This window comes from Meriones unguiculatus (assembly GCF_030254825.1).
Source record: "Meriones unguiculatus strain TT.TT164.6M chromosome 13 unlocalized genomic scaffold, Bangor_MerUng_6.1 Chr13_unordered_Scaffold_28, whole genome shotgun sequence".
NCBI lineage: Eukaryota > Metazoa > Chordata > Mammalia > Rodentia > Muridae > Meriones > Meriones unguiculatus.
In genome coordinates this window covers 6152832-6168099 of record NW_026843644.1, presented here as the reverse complement: position 1 = coordinate 6168099, position 15268 = coordinate 6152832, and the positions used below count along the sequence as shown (strand labels likewise).

Genomic DNA, 15268 nt, shown 5'->3' with positions numbered 1-15268 from the left:
ACAAACAGGAGGAATTCCTCCTGATGCTTATCTCTAGGAAGAATTGTAAATTTTTAGGCGACTTATCTTGGAGGACTATTAACAGCCCCTAGCTAATAACAATAAACTACATAAGCAAACCACAAGTTTAACAGCCCCTGGCCCTCTACTCACTAAATTAGCAGCAATAACTCTGTGTAAATAGTCACTAGTCCTATGTTTGCTCTGCTTAAGAGGCTTTTAGGCCAAGGTTTTTTGTAGACACTGCCTTTTACCAGATCGCCTTTCGGTTAAAATATAAACTTTGTAAATGTTCTGAGAAATATGTCAACTTCAGGTGCTTCTATATGTATTCACTATAAAAGTGTTGGCTTGATGTCAGTAGAGCACAGCAGATTCAAAACACTACTTGGTCTGGTCTCTGACTGTTAATCTGCCTACCTGTGCCTAACCTGAAAATCCAAACAACTGATTCCCCACAGTTGTGGGGCCCCAGCTGGGCCAGTCTGCTGCACAACTTCATATAGAATAACAAGAAACCCAGAATTGCTAAAACAATCCTCTACAATAAAAGATCTTCTGGAGATATCTCCATCCCTGATCTTAAGCTGTACTATATAGCAACAGTAATAAAAACTGCATGGTACTGGCGTAGAAACAGAATGGTGGATCAATAGAACTGAACAGAAGCCCCAGAAATAAACCCCCATACTTATGGACATCTGATCTTTGACAAAGATACCACAACCATAGAATGGAAAAAAAAAAGATAGCATCTTTAACAAATGGTGCTGGTCTAACTGGATGTCTACATGTAGAAAAATGCAAATAGATCGATACTTATCACACTGCACAAAACTAAAGTCCAAGTGGATCGAAGACCTCAACATAAAACCAGACACATTAAATCAGTTAGAAGAAAAAGTGGTGAAGACCCTAGAACTCATTGGTACAGGAGGCAACGTCCTGAACAGAACACCAACAGCACAGGCTCTAAGAGCAACAATCAATAAATGTGACCTCATGAAACTGAAAAGCTTCTGTAAAACAAAGGACACCGTCATCAAAACAAAATGACTGCCTACAGATTGGGAAAGACTCTTCACCAACCCTTTATCTGACAGAGGGCTAATATCCATTATATATAAAGAACTAAAAAAGCTGAAAAGCAGCAAACCAAGCAATCCAATTAAAAAATGAGGAACAGAGCTAAACAGAGAATTCTCTGCATAAGAATATAGAATGGCAAAGAAACACTTAAAAAGATGCTCACTGTCCTTAGCCATCAGAGAGATGCAAGTCAAAATGACCTTGAGATATCACCTTACTCCCTCAGAATGGCCAAGATAAAAAATTCAAGTGACAACACATGCTGGAGAGGCTGTAGAGAAAGAGGAGCCCTCCTCCACTGCTGGTGGGAATGGAAACTTGTACAATCACTCTGGAAATCACCGTGGCACTTTCTCAGACAACTAGGAATAGTGCTTCCTCAAGATCCAGCCATACCACCCCTAGGCATATAGCCAAAAGAGGCTCAAGTACACAATAAGGACATTTGGTCAACCATGTCTGAAGTAGCTTTATTTGTAATTGCCAAAAGCTGGAAAGAGCCAAGATGCCCCTCAACTAGAGAATGGATGCAAAATTTGTGGTACATCCTCACAATGGAATGTTACTCAGTAATGAAAAATAAGGAAATCATGAAATTTGCAGGTAAATGGTGGGACCTGGATAGGATCATCCTGAGTGAATGTCCCAGAAGCAGAAGGACACACATGGTATATACTCACTCATATAGACATATAATATAGGATAAAACTACTAAAATCTGTATATCTAAAGAAACTAATCTAGAGAGAGGACCCTGACTAAAATGTTGAATCCCCATCCCTAAAGGCAAAGAGGATGGATATTAGAAGAAGAAAACAGGAAACAACCTAGGAACCTGCCACAGAGGGCCTCTGAAAGGCTCTGCCCTGCAGACTATCAAAGTAGATGCTGAGACTTATGGCCAACTGTTGGGCAGAGTGCACGGAATTTATGTAAGAAGTGGGAAATATTAAGATCTGGAGAGGACAGGAACTCCACAAGGAGAGCAATAGAACCAGAAATTTGAACATAGGGGTCTTCCCAGAGACTCATACTCCAATCAAGTACCGGGCATGAAGATAACCTAGAACCCCTGCACAGATGTAGCCCATGGCAATTCATTGTCCAAGTGGGTTACATAGTAATGGGAAGAGGGACTGTCTCTTTTATTACTTCCCCCTGAAGGGGGAGCAGCCTTACCAGGCCACAGAAGATGACAATGCAGCCACTCCTGATGAGATCTGATAGACTAAGATCAGAAGGAAGGAGAGGAGGGCCTCCCCTATCAGTGGACTTGGGGAGGGGCATTCGTGAAGAAGGGGGTGAGAGGTTGGGATGGGGAGGGGAGGAGGGAGGGGCTTATGGGGGGATACAAAGTAAATAAAATGTGATTAATAAAAAAATGGAAAAAAAACAATACCTACAATCAAACCTGGTAGGATTTCACAAACTACTTGACCAGTGACAACTCAGAAATACTAATATATTTTTAAATTATATCACAGACAATGAGTGTTTTCAACTTTATGATTCTAATTAGGTCAAAATTAAAAAAGTCCTAGTCTTTTTTTATTGTTCAATTAAATGGATTCATTTTTTTTCAGATAAATGGTTAAATTTTATGTGAAAAAAGAGTAAGAATTAGAAAACTATTATGTAAAATATTTATATATAAGAATTTAATTTATACTTAAACTCAAGTAAAGTACATAAATATAAAAGGATTATAGCATATGTATACTTCAGCAAGATTTCGTAGCTTCATTTCCACAAAGCACTCATTAACATCTATAATAATAAACTATTTAAAAACATTTAAAATATGTTATATTGATTAAATTATATTCTAAAAATTCATGCATATGCATGTATTTATTTATGATGTATTTGTTTTAAATTCATTCTAAAGTACTGAGTACATTAGGCAAAGTGCAGTTAAGTCAAGGCCCTATTTTGTTGCAGCCATTGTGCTTCCAACCCACCATGGATTCTGGCATTTTCTTGATCCCTTTGCTTGACTGGAGAATTAGTTATTAATATATCTTCTTGTGGCTTATAAAGGAAATGGACACTGATTGAAAAAAAAAGAACAGGTAAGAATTGATGAAAAATAGTCAGATAGGTTACAACCAACTATTCAAGATTTGTAGTTTGAGGTTAGTGAAGCGAAAAAGGAAGACAGTGGCAGAGCCAAGAAACAGTCTGAACTGAACATTAAACATGTGAAGACATGTGAATGCCTTAACAGAATACAGTGCCATATGCATTAACTACACTTTCAGACACAATTTAAAGGAAGAAGTTGTTAGTTATGCCTCTTTTGAAAGGTATTTTTGTAAGTTTATGTGTCTGTCTGTGCCTGCATGAGATTATGTGTACTATATCTATGCTTCTGCCTGTGGAGACACAAGTTATGAGTCTCCAATTTTGGGTGTTGGGAATAGATTTTGGGTCTTCTGGATGGAGAACACATTTTTATATATTTTTTTATTTTTATATTAATCACAGGTTATTTACTTTGTATCCCAGCCATAACTCTCTCCCTAATTCCCTCCCAATCTCACCCTCCCTCCCTCATCTCCTCCTGAACCTCTCCAAGTCCACTGGTAGAGGAGGTCCTCCTCCCATTCCATCTGACCCTAGTTTAACAGGTTTCATCCGGAATGGCTGCAATGTCCTCCTCTGTGGCCTGGAAAGGCTACTCCTCCCCTGGGGGGTGTCAAAGAGCCCTCCACTGAGTTCATGTGAAGGAGAACACTTTTAAAGTGCTTAGCCATCTCTATATTTTTCTTGGTTACAGATATTTCTGTCACTGGTTGCTTACTTCCTTTGAGTGGACAGAGCCTATCAGTGGGATCAAGAAAGTGGAGTTTCTTCACCTCAAGAAACACTGAGAGCAGAGTGGAATGGCAACAAAGAAGACCCATACTGGCTCTAGCCCTGGATGGCTCATCTCCATCTACCCAATTCCTCTAACCTGCTCCCTCTAATACAATTCCACAGACTCTCAACAGTCTGTTCAAATTTTGAATCACTCAATGGATTAAACTATGCATGGGTTAATGCCTTGTTAATCTAATTACTTCTAGAAATAGCCTTTGAACACACCAAAGGGTGTGTTTTCTACCCAACCGTGTTAACAGTAAAGACTAAGCAATGCACTGAGGAGTTCCCTCATGAATGTTCCTGAATTATATTAATTTGCATTATTTGCATTGTTTTGAGAGTGACCATGTCATGGAAATTCCCAAAGTAGAATGTGGGAACATTCAATAGGTCAGAAAATATAAGTTGAAATTACAGGGAGGACATGTTTAAAAACTGCTTTTTTGTGGCATAGAATTTGAATCACCTTTTTTATTCATTCAAATATTACAATGAAAAACTCTTCTATATAAGTGTTGGCTGCTGTATTATTTTCATATATTTCTAAACAGTTGCCAAGGTTTAGAAATTCAGTTGTGTAGATTATATTTCAAAATACCTGGACTGGACTTGAGAACTAATCTTCACTCTTCAACCAATAAACATAAAAATCATAACCATATGACCAAACCCAAATTGTTTGCTAGAGTAGAATAAAAGCCAAGCACATAAGAGCAGTTATCTATCCCAGGTAAAAAGAGTCAAGTTAAAACAATGTAAGAAAAACATACTTGCATATAAAATTAAAATTTTCAACCTTATGAAAATTTACCAAGATTTTCTCACAAAATTATGAACTAGAATGTAGTTTTTTTCACTGCATTTTTTTTTCATGGAGATTCAGGTTCATTTAAAATCAATGCATTTCCTTTCCTTCCTTCCTTCCTTCCTTCCTTCCTTCCTTCCTTCCTTCCTTTCTTTCTAAATATATTCTTCTCTCATATGTCCTGACTACAGTTTCCCCTCCCTCATCTCCTCTGACTTCCTCCTTGTTATTTTCCCTTTCCCCAGATTCACTTCTACATTTACCTTCATAAAATAGCAGGCATCCCAGGGATAGCAACCAAACATGGTGTAACAAATTACAATAAAACTCAACACATGCCATCAAATCAAGGCTGGATGGATGGGGCACTCTGGTAGGGGAAAAAGGGATCCAAGAACAAGCAAAAGTGTCAGACACTGCACCCACTGTTAGGAGTCCCACAAGAATATGGAAGCAGTCTAAGTTTATGTGTACTGCTGTAAAACAAAACAAAACATACAAAAAAAAATTTCTAGATACTGCATCACTTACAAAGAGCGGGATTTTACTGTTCATAGTTCTGAGGAGGGGAAACCTAGACCCAAGGGTCAGCAGATTTGATGTAAGTAGTTTCTACTTCCAAGATAATAATTTACCATTGCTCTCTCATGTGCTAAAAAGCAAAGGGCAAAAGTACCTTCACTATATGATAAAAAGTTAAATTCATAATTCTATGGGAACAGGTGGGTGCTTTAGTATCTATTTGGAATGAACAGTTTAAGACTGGAGTAGAAGATATGGTGGATATGTTTGTGGCAAGATTGACTTAGAATGGAGAATTAGTAAATTTGATGACAATTTTCTCAAGAATATTGATTTTATCAAGTCAGTCTCTAACTTGGAAATACAGTATAGATTCAGACAGTTATAAATGAAAGAAACATTGGTCCCTTCTTGAAATCAGACTTTGCCCAGTGAATTTCTTTTTTGTGTACACAAATATATCACATTTCACTGAACTCTCCTTCTCAAAGCCATCCAGAAGGAGAGCTGAAAACCACAGCAAATGACTCTTTATCTGTGTTAGTCTAAGTTGCAGGTGAAATCAGTAAATCATTTGCTGCATGGATTTTAGCTACAATGGGAGAAACATTTTGCTTGAGAAAACTCAATAATTTGGTGCTCATATCTTTCACTTTAATGTGGAGCTCTATGTAAATTCACTACTTTAAAAAGAAAAATAATCTGAGGTATATAAAATCCCTTTAGTGAGGATTTCATCAGCAACTAATTTCCTCTCCAAATTCCAAGTCAGCTTAGACATAAACTAAAAGTAGAGATATGTAGGAGCCAAAATACCTCTTTAATAATTGAGAGGTCAATAATGATGAGGAAAAAATTTGTTCACAGGAAGCTGAACTTCTAACGACCATGTCCTCAGACCCATACAGTCAACAGCAATGGAGCTTGAAAGTCTAGCTCAGTGTTTCTCAACTTGTGGATTGCAATAGCTTTGGGGTTTGAAAGAACTTTTCTCAGAGGTCACATATCAGATATTCTGCATTTTAGATATTCACTTGATTCATAACAGCAGCAAAATTTCAGCTGTTAAGTAGCAATGAAAATAATTTTATGATCGAGGGTCTCCAAATCATGAGGGTAGCAACATTAGGAAGATTTAGAATCACTGGTAGCTGAAAGTACGCTCTCAGTGAGCAGCTCAATTTCAAGGCATAAGGTCACTATGCTTTGGTCCTTTATTTTCTTTTTTTAAATTTTAATTATTTTTTTTTTACAATTAATTCACTATATACCCTGATTGAAGCCCCCTGCCTAAACTCCTCCCAGGCCCACTGAAAGGTGGAGTCCCCTGCCATCTGCCCATAGCTTATCAAGTCTCATCAGCACCACCTGGATCCTCTTCCTTTGTGGCCTACCGAGGCCACATCAATAAGGGCAAGTGATCACAGAGTAGGCAACAAAGTTCATGAGAGAGGCAGCCTCTGCTCCCCTTACTCAGGAAGCCACATAGATACTGAGCTACCAATCAGCTACATCAGAGCAGGGGGTCTAGGTCATCTACATGCTTGGACCCTGGAGGTGCACCATTCCCTGCAGGACCACCTGGGCTGAAACTTTTTATATTTGTTGGTCTAGCATACAAAATGGGAAAAAGAATCTTCACCACCTCTATATCTGAAAAGGGCTGATATAGAAAATATATTAATAACTCTAGAAATTAAAAAACAACAAATCAGATAATTAAAAAATAAGGTACAGAGCTAAATAGAGGATTCTCTGTAGAGGAATATAGAATGGCAGAGAAACATTTAAAGAAATGCTCAATGTCTTTAGTCATCAGAGAGAAGCAAAACAAAACAATGCTGAGATTTCACCCTACACCCAGCAAAATGGCTAAGATCAAAATCTCAAGTGACAACACATGCTGGAGAGGTTGTGGAGAAAGGGTATACCTCCTCAACTGCTGGTGGGAATGTAAACTTGTACAAAACTTTGGGAATCAATCTGGTGCTTTCTCAGACAATTATGAATAGTGCTTCCTCAAGTTCCAGCTAATATTGCATAGAAATAAATACAAAATATACTCAAGCATGCAACAAGGAAATTTGTTCAGCCACATTAGTAGCAGCTTCATTCATAATAGCCACAACCTGAAAGCAACCCAGATGTCCCTCAACAGAGGAACAAATATAGAAATCGTGCTACATTTACACAATGGAATACTACTAAGCAATTAAAAAAAAGGAAATCATAAAATTTGCAGACAAATGGTGGAATCTAGAAAAGCTCCACTCTGTGACTCCTGTAGACGAGTCCTTCTCTGATTGGCTCTTGGTCTGCTCCTCAAATAGACCTCACTTCCAATCAAGGCCCTTGCCCTCTCCAAACAAGACTTCCCTACATTGCTTGGGATTAAGGTTGAGTCCTAAGGGTGTGTCAGCATTTCAGCCAGGGGGCTTTTCAGGGGTGTCTGCGTTCCAGCCCCAGCAGGCAGACCATGAAGATCTCTAGGTGTGACCCCCCCCCCCCATTGCCAGGTTGCAGGACTGAAATTCCTCTAAAACGGCCTCCCTCCACCAATCCGTTTTGCTTTTTAGCAAGGAAGACTCAAGAGCCACCTGCTCAGGGGAAATCCCACTAGCTCAGAGAGACATGGAGAGCACCCAGCTGACCTTGTACTCAACTGAGGACACAGAAGGAGCAAACCCTCCCCCGACCCCCTTCACCAGGCTGTCCTAAGGACCCTCTGATTCAATCTCTCTCATTCCTGGCATCTTTCAGCCGAATGGAAACATTGTGCTGGGTTTCAGACTTCCACCACAGACTATCACCCACTCCCCTAAACTAAACAGTGGAAAAATCCACCTGAAGATTCATGCCTTCATGCCACTTTCCCCTCGAACATCTGTAACCTCAGCAAATGTCCATTTCAGGATCTAGGTCTTCCCGTCTGTCTGTTTCAGGAACTCACTGTCCTCTTTCAGTCAGGTCGATGAGCTCTTCCTGCACAAGGGCATGGCGGTTGTGGAGCTGGTGTTGGTGTTGGTATTGTGTGTGTGTTTGTGCAGGGGCTGTGGGTGGTATCAACTTTCCGGGTGGGACCATGGCTCCGGGTTGCCCTCTATCTGCCTCCTTTCCTTCCTTGAGTAGAGGCTTTCATGGGGAATCCTCTCTCACTGGGGATGGGCTCCTTTGCAATTTGATGGAACCCTTAGGCTCTGCTCACCTGTGGAAATATAGGCAAAAGCTGCTTCTCTGAGTGTCCCATTACCTGAAACCCATCCCACTCTTTTGAAAATCCCATTGAAGAATGGAAGCTCACACTCATCATCACGTTCTCCTACAATCCAGGGACTTTAAACAGCAGTTATCTTCCTGGTTGCCAATCAGGAAATTTCAACTTAAAACAAAACAAAACAAAACAAAACAAAACAAAACAAAACAAAACAAAACAAAACAAAACAAAACACAATGGTCTGTATTTGTGGGAGTTACTTCTCCCTGTTTCTGTTCATTTAGAATCTCCATTTTGTGTACACCAAACATCTGTCACTCCTTTCTCCCATACCATACAGCAATGTTCCCTCAGGGAAGGAACTACCAACAGGTGGCAGATCCTAGTTCCCTCTCCTGTCCTCTCCCCACCACACCGTGAGTGCAGTCTCAGCCCAGCTTTGCATCCAACACGAGGCCAGGGAGGGTGTTCAGGTCTATCGTGGATGGATGAGCTAGCAGAATCTGGTCAATTCTCCGTTTCTGCTCAGAGTGCGGGAAGATGCTCATCAGCGCCTCCCTCAACTCGCTGGTCTCTGCCCAAGATCTCTGTGCGGGCCTGCCCAGTTTCTGCTGCATCCTAGGCAGTGTGACCGGGACAGTGAAGAGCTGTTGCTGAGGCAGCCCAGGGCTTGGAGAGGCTCCGTGGTTCTGGGGTGGTGGCCAGTGGCTGGGGCTGGGGCTGGGGCTGGGACTGGGGCTGGGGCTGGGGCTAGGGCTCCTGAGGACAGAGTCCAAAGAGCTCATGCCTGGCGGGCCGCTGTCATCAACCAGCTGCTTGTCTGGAGGAAAGAGGTCCTTTTGAAGAAATTCTTACAGCCGAGGTCCGTGCCTTCCCAGAGGGTCATCGGGAACCATAAATATGTCTCCCACGAATGTGTACTGAAGCAGTCTCCTGGCAACAATTTCTCTCCAGGACGCCGACTCAGTCACAAACTCTCTCAGGTTATCATTGGTCACGATGATCCCCCCCGGTCTTCTCTGCCAGGTGCAATAGGAACCTGTCATCATGAGAAGAGATTCTTTCTCGGGAGACCATCCGGGCAGGAGTCAGAGCCACTATGCTGAGGTCCTGGAGCTGGCCCAACAGGTGTTGTTCCATGAAGTGAGGATCCCGTCTCGTTCTCCACTGCGGGACAAACACGGTGATGTTTCTGTTGCCAAGCTTCCAGAAATACTCCACGGCGAGGGCTATTCCGTGGCAACTGAAGAACTTTTTCAGGCCATGGGCCATGGCCACGTTACTTCCGTCTATCACCACATGCTTCAGATCTGCCCTGCTGGGCTCATTTCTCAAGGCCAGACTGTATGGGGTCTTGAGGGCCTCTTGAAATCTCTGAACCCCTGTGAACGAGGCAGTGGGGTCCTCATAGGATCCACCCAATTCTGCGGATCCTGTCTCTGAAGGAAACAGCCGGGGCTGCTGCAGGAGTGGCTCAGAAATTGGGGGGCACCTCGGCTTAGGCTCAGGCAAGCCCCCTAAGTGTGAATGCTTTCCACGGGGAGGCTCCTTAGATTCTGCAAGCACAGGTCCCGCGGGTTGTTGAAAACCCTTGTCAGGCGTTCCTCCCTGGGCCAATGGGAAAGGTGGTGGGGGTTGCTGCCCTTGTTCGGTTTCCTCCTGAGCCAGGGGCGACTCAGGTTCCATGGGCTGTCTGTCCATCCCGGCCCCCTGACCCATCACGTACCCTAGTTTCTCCTTCGAGGGCCTTCGGTTCTCTCACTCCCCTTCTCTCGTGTCTCTGCAGCCTCAGTAACATCACAGCTAATTTCGCTTGTTGCACGACTACCACTTCTTGCAGTAGTGCTGCTTTTCCAGAGGCTATTGAGGTACGTTCTTGTTGGACACATATTGGTCCAAGCTTCTCGGAGAGAAAGTAGAGAAGGACAGCTGCAAGTCCAAGTACAAGCAGGCTGGTGATCGCGACGGTGATCAAGGCCCAAAGAACTGCCGCCATGGCTTTCCCGAGGAACCCCTCTAGGCCTTCAGTTTCCCCCCTCTCCAAAATGGAACCTCCTATGTGTTCTCCAGCAGGAGCCAGGTGAAACAGATGCATCCTCTGCAGAGGATCCCAGGGAATTTCTCCTCCTCCGAGGCTCTCCCTCAGACGTCTGCTCTCCTCTGAGACCTTTCTGTCAGATGTCCTCTGCCTCCTGCAATCTTGGTGGGTTCTCTCCTTCCCGATCAGGTTGGGTTCCACTGCAAACACTTCTGGTCCCTTCTGACTCTCGGGATTCACGTGCCTCTCTTCACCAGCACAGAACCGCACTCAGAAAATCAACAATGGGTGGTGGGTTGCTGGAGGGAAGGGGGTGGGGTGGCGATCCAGCACTCAGCTCCACCTCACTGCACAGTGAGAACTCAACTGAGCTGCTCTAGAGTGCTGCACTCTCTTTAAGAAGCCTCCCTTTCCTGGTGGGCGGATCCTATCTCTGATGCTTGCTGAGGAGTCCTTCTCTGATTGGCTCTTTGTCTGCCCCTCCACTAGACCTCACTTCCAATCAAGGCCCTCTCTCTTTCCAAACTAGAGTTCCTTACATTGTTTGGGATTAAGGTGTGTCCTAAGGGTGTGTCAGCCTTTCAGACAGGGGGATTTTCAGGTGTGTCAGTCCCAGCAGGCAGCCCATGAAGATCTCTTGGTGTAACCCCTTGCTAGAGCAGCCAGGTAGCATGATTGAAATTCCTTTACAACTGCCTCCCTCCTCCAGCAAACAAACAGACCAAAAACAATAAAAAACACAAAAACAAACAAACAAACAAACAAACCAGGCTAATTCCTTTTGCTTTTTGCCAAGTTGGACTCAAGTTCCACATGCTATTTATTGGATGATGATGCTGTAGGGTGTTCGAAGTTTACAATGATTTGATCATTTTAGGTGAGCAGTACATCTAGTCCTGCCCCTATCTGATTTGGTGAGCTATGATTTTCTGGACTGGTTGTTGGGCAATGTTATCTCATACTGCATATCTGGACATTCCTCTGCATCAGGGTGGAGAATTTTGGTATTCCTTTGCAACAGTGTGGGTCTTTTCTCAATTCACCTGCTTTTCCTTTTGTCCTTCTGCTTTCTGGAAAAGTACTGATTGAAGTTAGTTTATTATGGGGTATAGATTTCATAAAGTGCCCTGTAGAGCCAACTTGTTCCTTTCATTTTTCTGTATTTTTAAATATGTTTATGTCATGTATTGTGTATGTCATGTGTATAGCATTGTTGAGGCATGCACATATGAATAAGCTGCCCATCGGGATTGAAAAGGATGATCAAATCATGAGACAGACAGTGATGCTGGAAATTGATCTGGGGTCCTTTATGAGGGCAACAGACATTCAACTGCTAACTCATTGTCTTTCTCCAACTTATCTAAGTTTCTTTCCACTTCCGTTTCAAAATCATTGCTAAAACCCCACAGAAACCCCCACTGTTTTTCCAGGAGCTCATTTTGAAATAATTATAATTCCCATGAACTAGTCTCATTATAATAGTTTTAATATATTTTAAATAAATTTTAATAAAGTATAAATAGTCCATCATTCATTATTTTGACACATATTAAGTAAAGGTATTCCTGCTATATGATACATTTCTTCATTATTTACAGTTGCTTTGACAGCATCAAAGGTGGTAATACTTCAGAATAAAATAGACCTCTGCACCCTGCTGTCTGGAACCATTTCAGTGGTACCCAGAACACCAAGTATTTGTTCAAAAAGGCATGTAATGAAGACAGTTATTTTGATCTGTGGATACAGAGTCAGGAGTGGTGAGAGGATGGAATGATCCTTACATTAGATATAGAATGCATGACTATCTGATTTGCATGGATATCTCAGAATGAAAGAAAAAATGGTAAGTAGCTTCAAGTAGCTATTTCGATATAATAACAACACACACAGAGACATACACACAGGAACACACAGACACACCACACACATATACACAGACACACACATGAGTCTATGAAGTCTATGAAGTCACGGTTCCTCACCAGGAACTCACATAACAGTTATAGCGAATCCAAAACTATTTAGAAAACAAATACAATATCATAGCTTTATCTGTATTCTCTGTTTATGCCACTCAGGCACAATATTCCTCCGCAACAGTTTTGATGTGGTTTTTCAGAGGCTTTCTCATTGTATAGTAACTGCAGGAAGTCCTTTTAATATCTAAAATTGTGAGAGGAGAAAGGGTCTTAACTGACATACAGGTTTATATGAGATGTGAGTCTCACACCCATAAAACTATTAGAAGTATTCTAGCTTCAAATAAGAAGTAAACGATTACTCCAAGGTGGATTACAGATTTGAAAAAGCATTTCAAGATTCACAAAATTGGATTTTTTTAGATGGATGTATTTCTAAGTGCTGGGTGCCTTTTAATAGGAAGTTCATTAATAAAAAAATATGGGAATCCTTTTTCTAAAAAAAAAACACATTTACTTAGTTCAAGTTTCCTGATTTTTCAGGCATCATTGATTTTATGAATTAAACCCCTGATATCACTAATGGAGCTACTTTATGAATTTGCTGTTAGCACAAGGTGTAATAATTGATAAAGTAAGATTATGTAAAATCCATCATTAATTTTTGTTTAAATGCCTTTATTAATTATCAACTGCCTAAATATATCTGTACAAATATTCCTGTAAGATACTACTATTCTACTGCTGTAAGACTTACCATGATAAATTTGTTTGAAAACATAATTTGGTAGTAAAATAACAACTGGTTCCAAAATTTCATGAAAATTAAATTATATTGTAAAACCTAATTGGTCTCAACAAAGCCTTCATTGGAATATTTGTCTGTTTTGTTGGGTTTCTTATAACTCTACCTCCCTTCCAACTATTATCCAACCTAATCCCTTCCAACTCCCAGACACTAGGTAGTAGAGAAAGAATGATAAATGGGAAAGGGCCATAGATTTCTATGGACTATTTCCTGATGTTTATGCAGCTCTTATGCTATTTCCAGGTTTCCTGGGACAAGTCCAATCTTCGTCTTCAGGATATTCAGCAATGCAGCAAACCAGCAAGTCAGCAGTAGCAAATGTAACAGTCAATGCAGCAGCAAATGCAGCAGCAGGATGAACCTTAGCAGGACGGAGATCAGAAGCTGCCTTCTCTGTCTGGGAGTGCCCTCTGGCATGCAGACAATGGTTTCTTATCTGCTGTGGATTTCTTACCTGCTACATTTTACAGTTTGAGCACTGCAGAGCATTCATACTGTAATGAAGATGACACCATCTTCATAAATTCTGGCCCTATAACACGTGCTTCTAGTTGCAATATGTCACATATAGGCATTCTAAGAGAAAACATCATTTAAGACATGTTTATATACATATTATTTTATTTAAAACTTGTAACATGTTCCCCTTTAAGATTAAGAGTATTCATAGTAGTGGCGGGTTTTGGGGAGAAAAGATCTTATTCTACAAATGGGAACATGAAGGTTAGGCTAATTCTGTTGTTTCTTTGTCTACAGACAGTATTTACTGATATTGAATATTGTGTTTAACTATGTTGCACTATAAGAAAGAAAAGAGCCTTCCACCTGAGCATATATGCATTCAATTCTTGAGACTCACATGGTGGAGTGAATTGATAACACAAATTGTCCTCTGACCACAAGAACATATGTACCCATACACATAGTAATTAAAAAAGAAAAATTCGTTGAAGATATTAATGCAATAAATAAATAAATAAATCCATTTAAGTTCATGTAATTAGCAAGTAAAATAATCTTGTTGTAAAAAGGGATTCTTCTCATATTGTAAGTGGCGATTAATATTTACTATTGATACATCTTTTAGTAACGCTGCTGTTAGTCCTAAACAGCTGTATAACCAAATCACCACACAGAGATTGGGTTTATTTAGTTAACCTAAATAAACAATCATTCCCAGTGATAATGAACTCAATCCTGTGTATGCAACAGAGCATACCTATATCTTCTTGAAAAAACAAGTAAATTAAATAAAGATTGGATATGACTACATCAAAACACTTTATAAATTATATATGATGATTTCCATAAAGATAGGTTCTATAGATTTATAGAAAAAAATAAGCTTATGATGAATGTCTGGGGGTATATCCAGTTTGGTCTCTGGACTCGGAACACAAACTTCACCCAGACAGAATGCACATCTGTTCCCAGCATTCAGGGAAGATAAGAGGTTATCCATACCTTCTGTTGAAGGAACACCTCAGGTTTCTTGAGTGATTCTCTATGAGAACATGGGCCTCCATACCTCTTACAGTGGCTGAAGTGCTGTCAGAAGAAGTTGGTCGCTGCTACATAGTTCTCAGTCTGTATCAACCATAATGGCTTTTTTGCTTTCTCCCAGCTACACAGAGAATTGTCTGTATCACTCTCATTTCAAAAGCTCTCTGGCTTTTTCTCTTTCTGCCCAATATTTTTCAAGTTCTGTTGAAATATAAAGAATTCCACCTAAAATAATTGTATCATGTATATGTATGTATGTATGTATGTATCAAAGCAGAGTCTCACTTTGTAGTAGCCCTTACTGGCCTGGAACTTGCTATATAGATGTGTCCTGAAACCTACAGAGATATACATACCTCTGCATCTTGAGTTCTGGAGAGTCTTGCACCATTACATCTGGATTGAATTACATCTGTGTGAGACATCACAATCCAATCATGAGAAGATAATCTTCACATGATAAGTCCTTCCCATATTAAAGGGAAGAAGATTATGTAAG

At 40.8% G+C, this 15268-nt stretch overlaps 1 protein-coding gene and 1 pseudogene across 1 annotated transcript in view; both read right to left on the bottom strand.

Annotated features, from left to right (window-relative positions):
• The window catches only part of LOC132650722 (zinc finger protein OZF-like), a gene marked incomplete at its 3' end in the record, with an annotated part of 126935 nt that overhangs the window by 26767 nt on the left and 84900 nt on the right, over window positions 1-15268 (bottom strand). The window contains 1 exon segment of the mRNA XM_060376060.1: window positions 8911-8932. Within this exon segment, the coding sequence (XP_060232043.1) occupies window positions 8911-8932 (22 nt within the window).
• Window positions 8939-10214, bottom strand: LOC132650666 (NEDD4-binding protein 1-like; annotated as a pseudogene).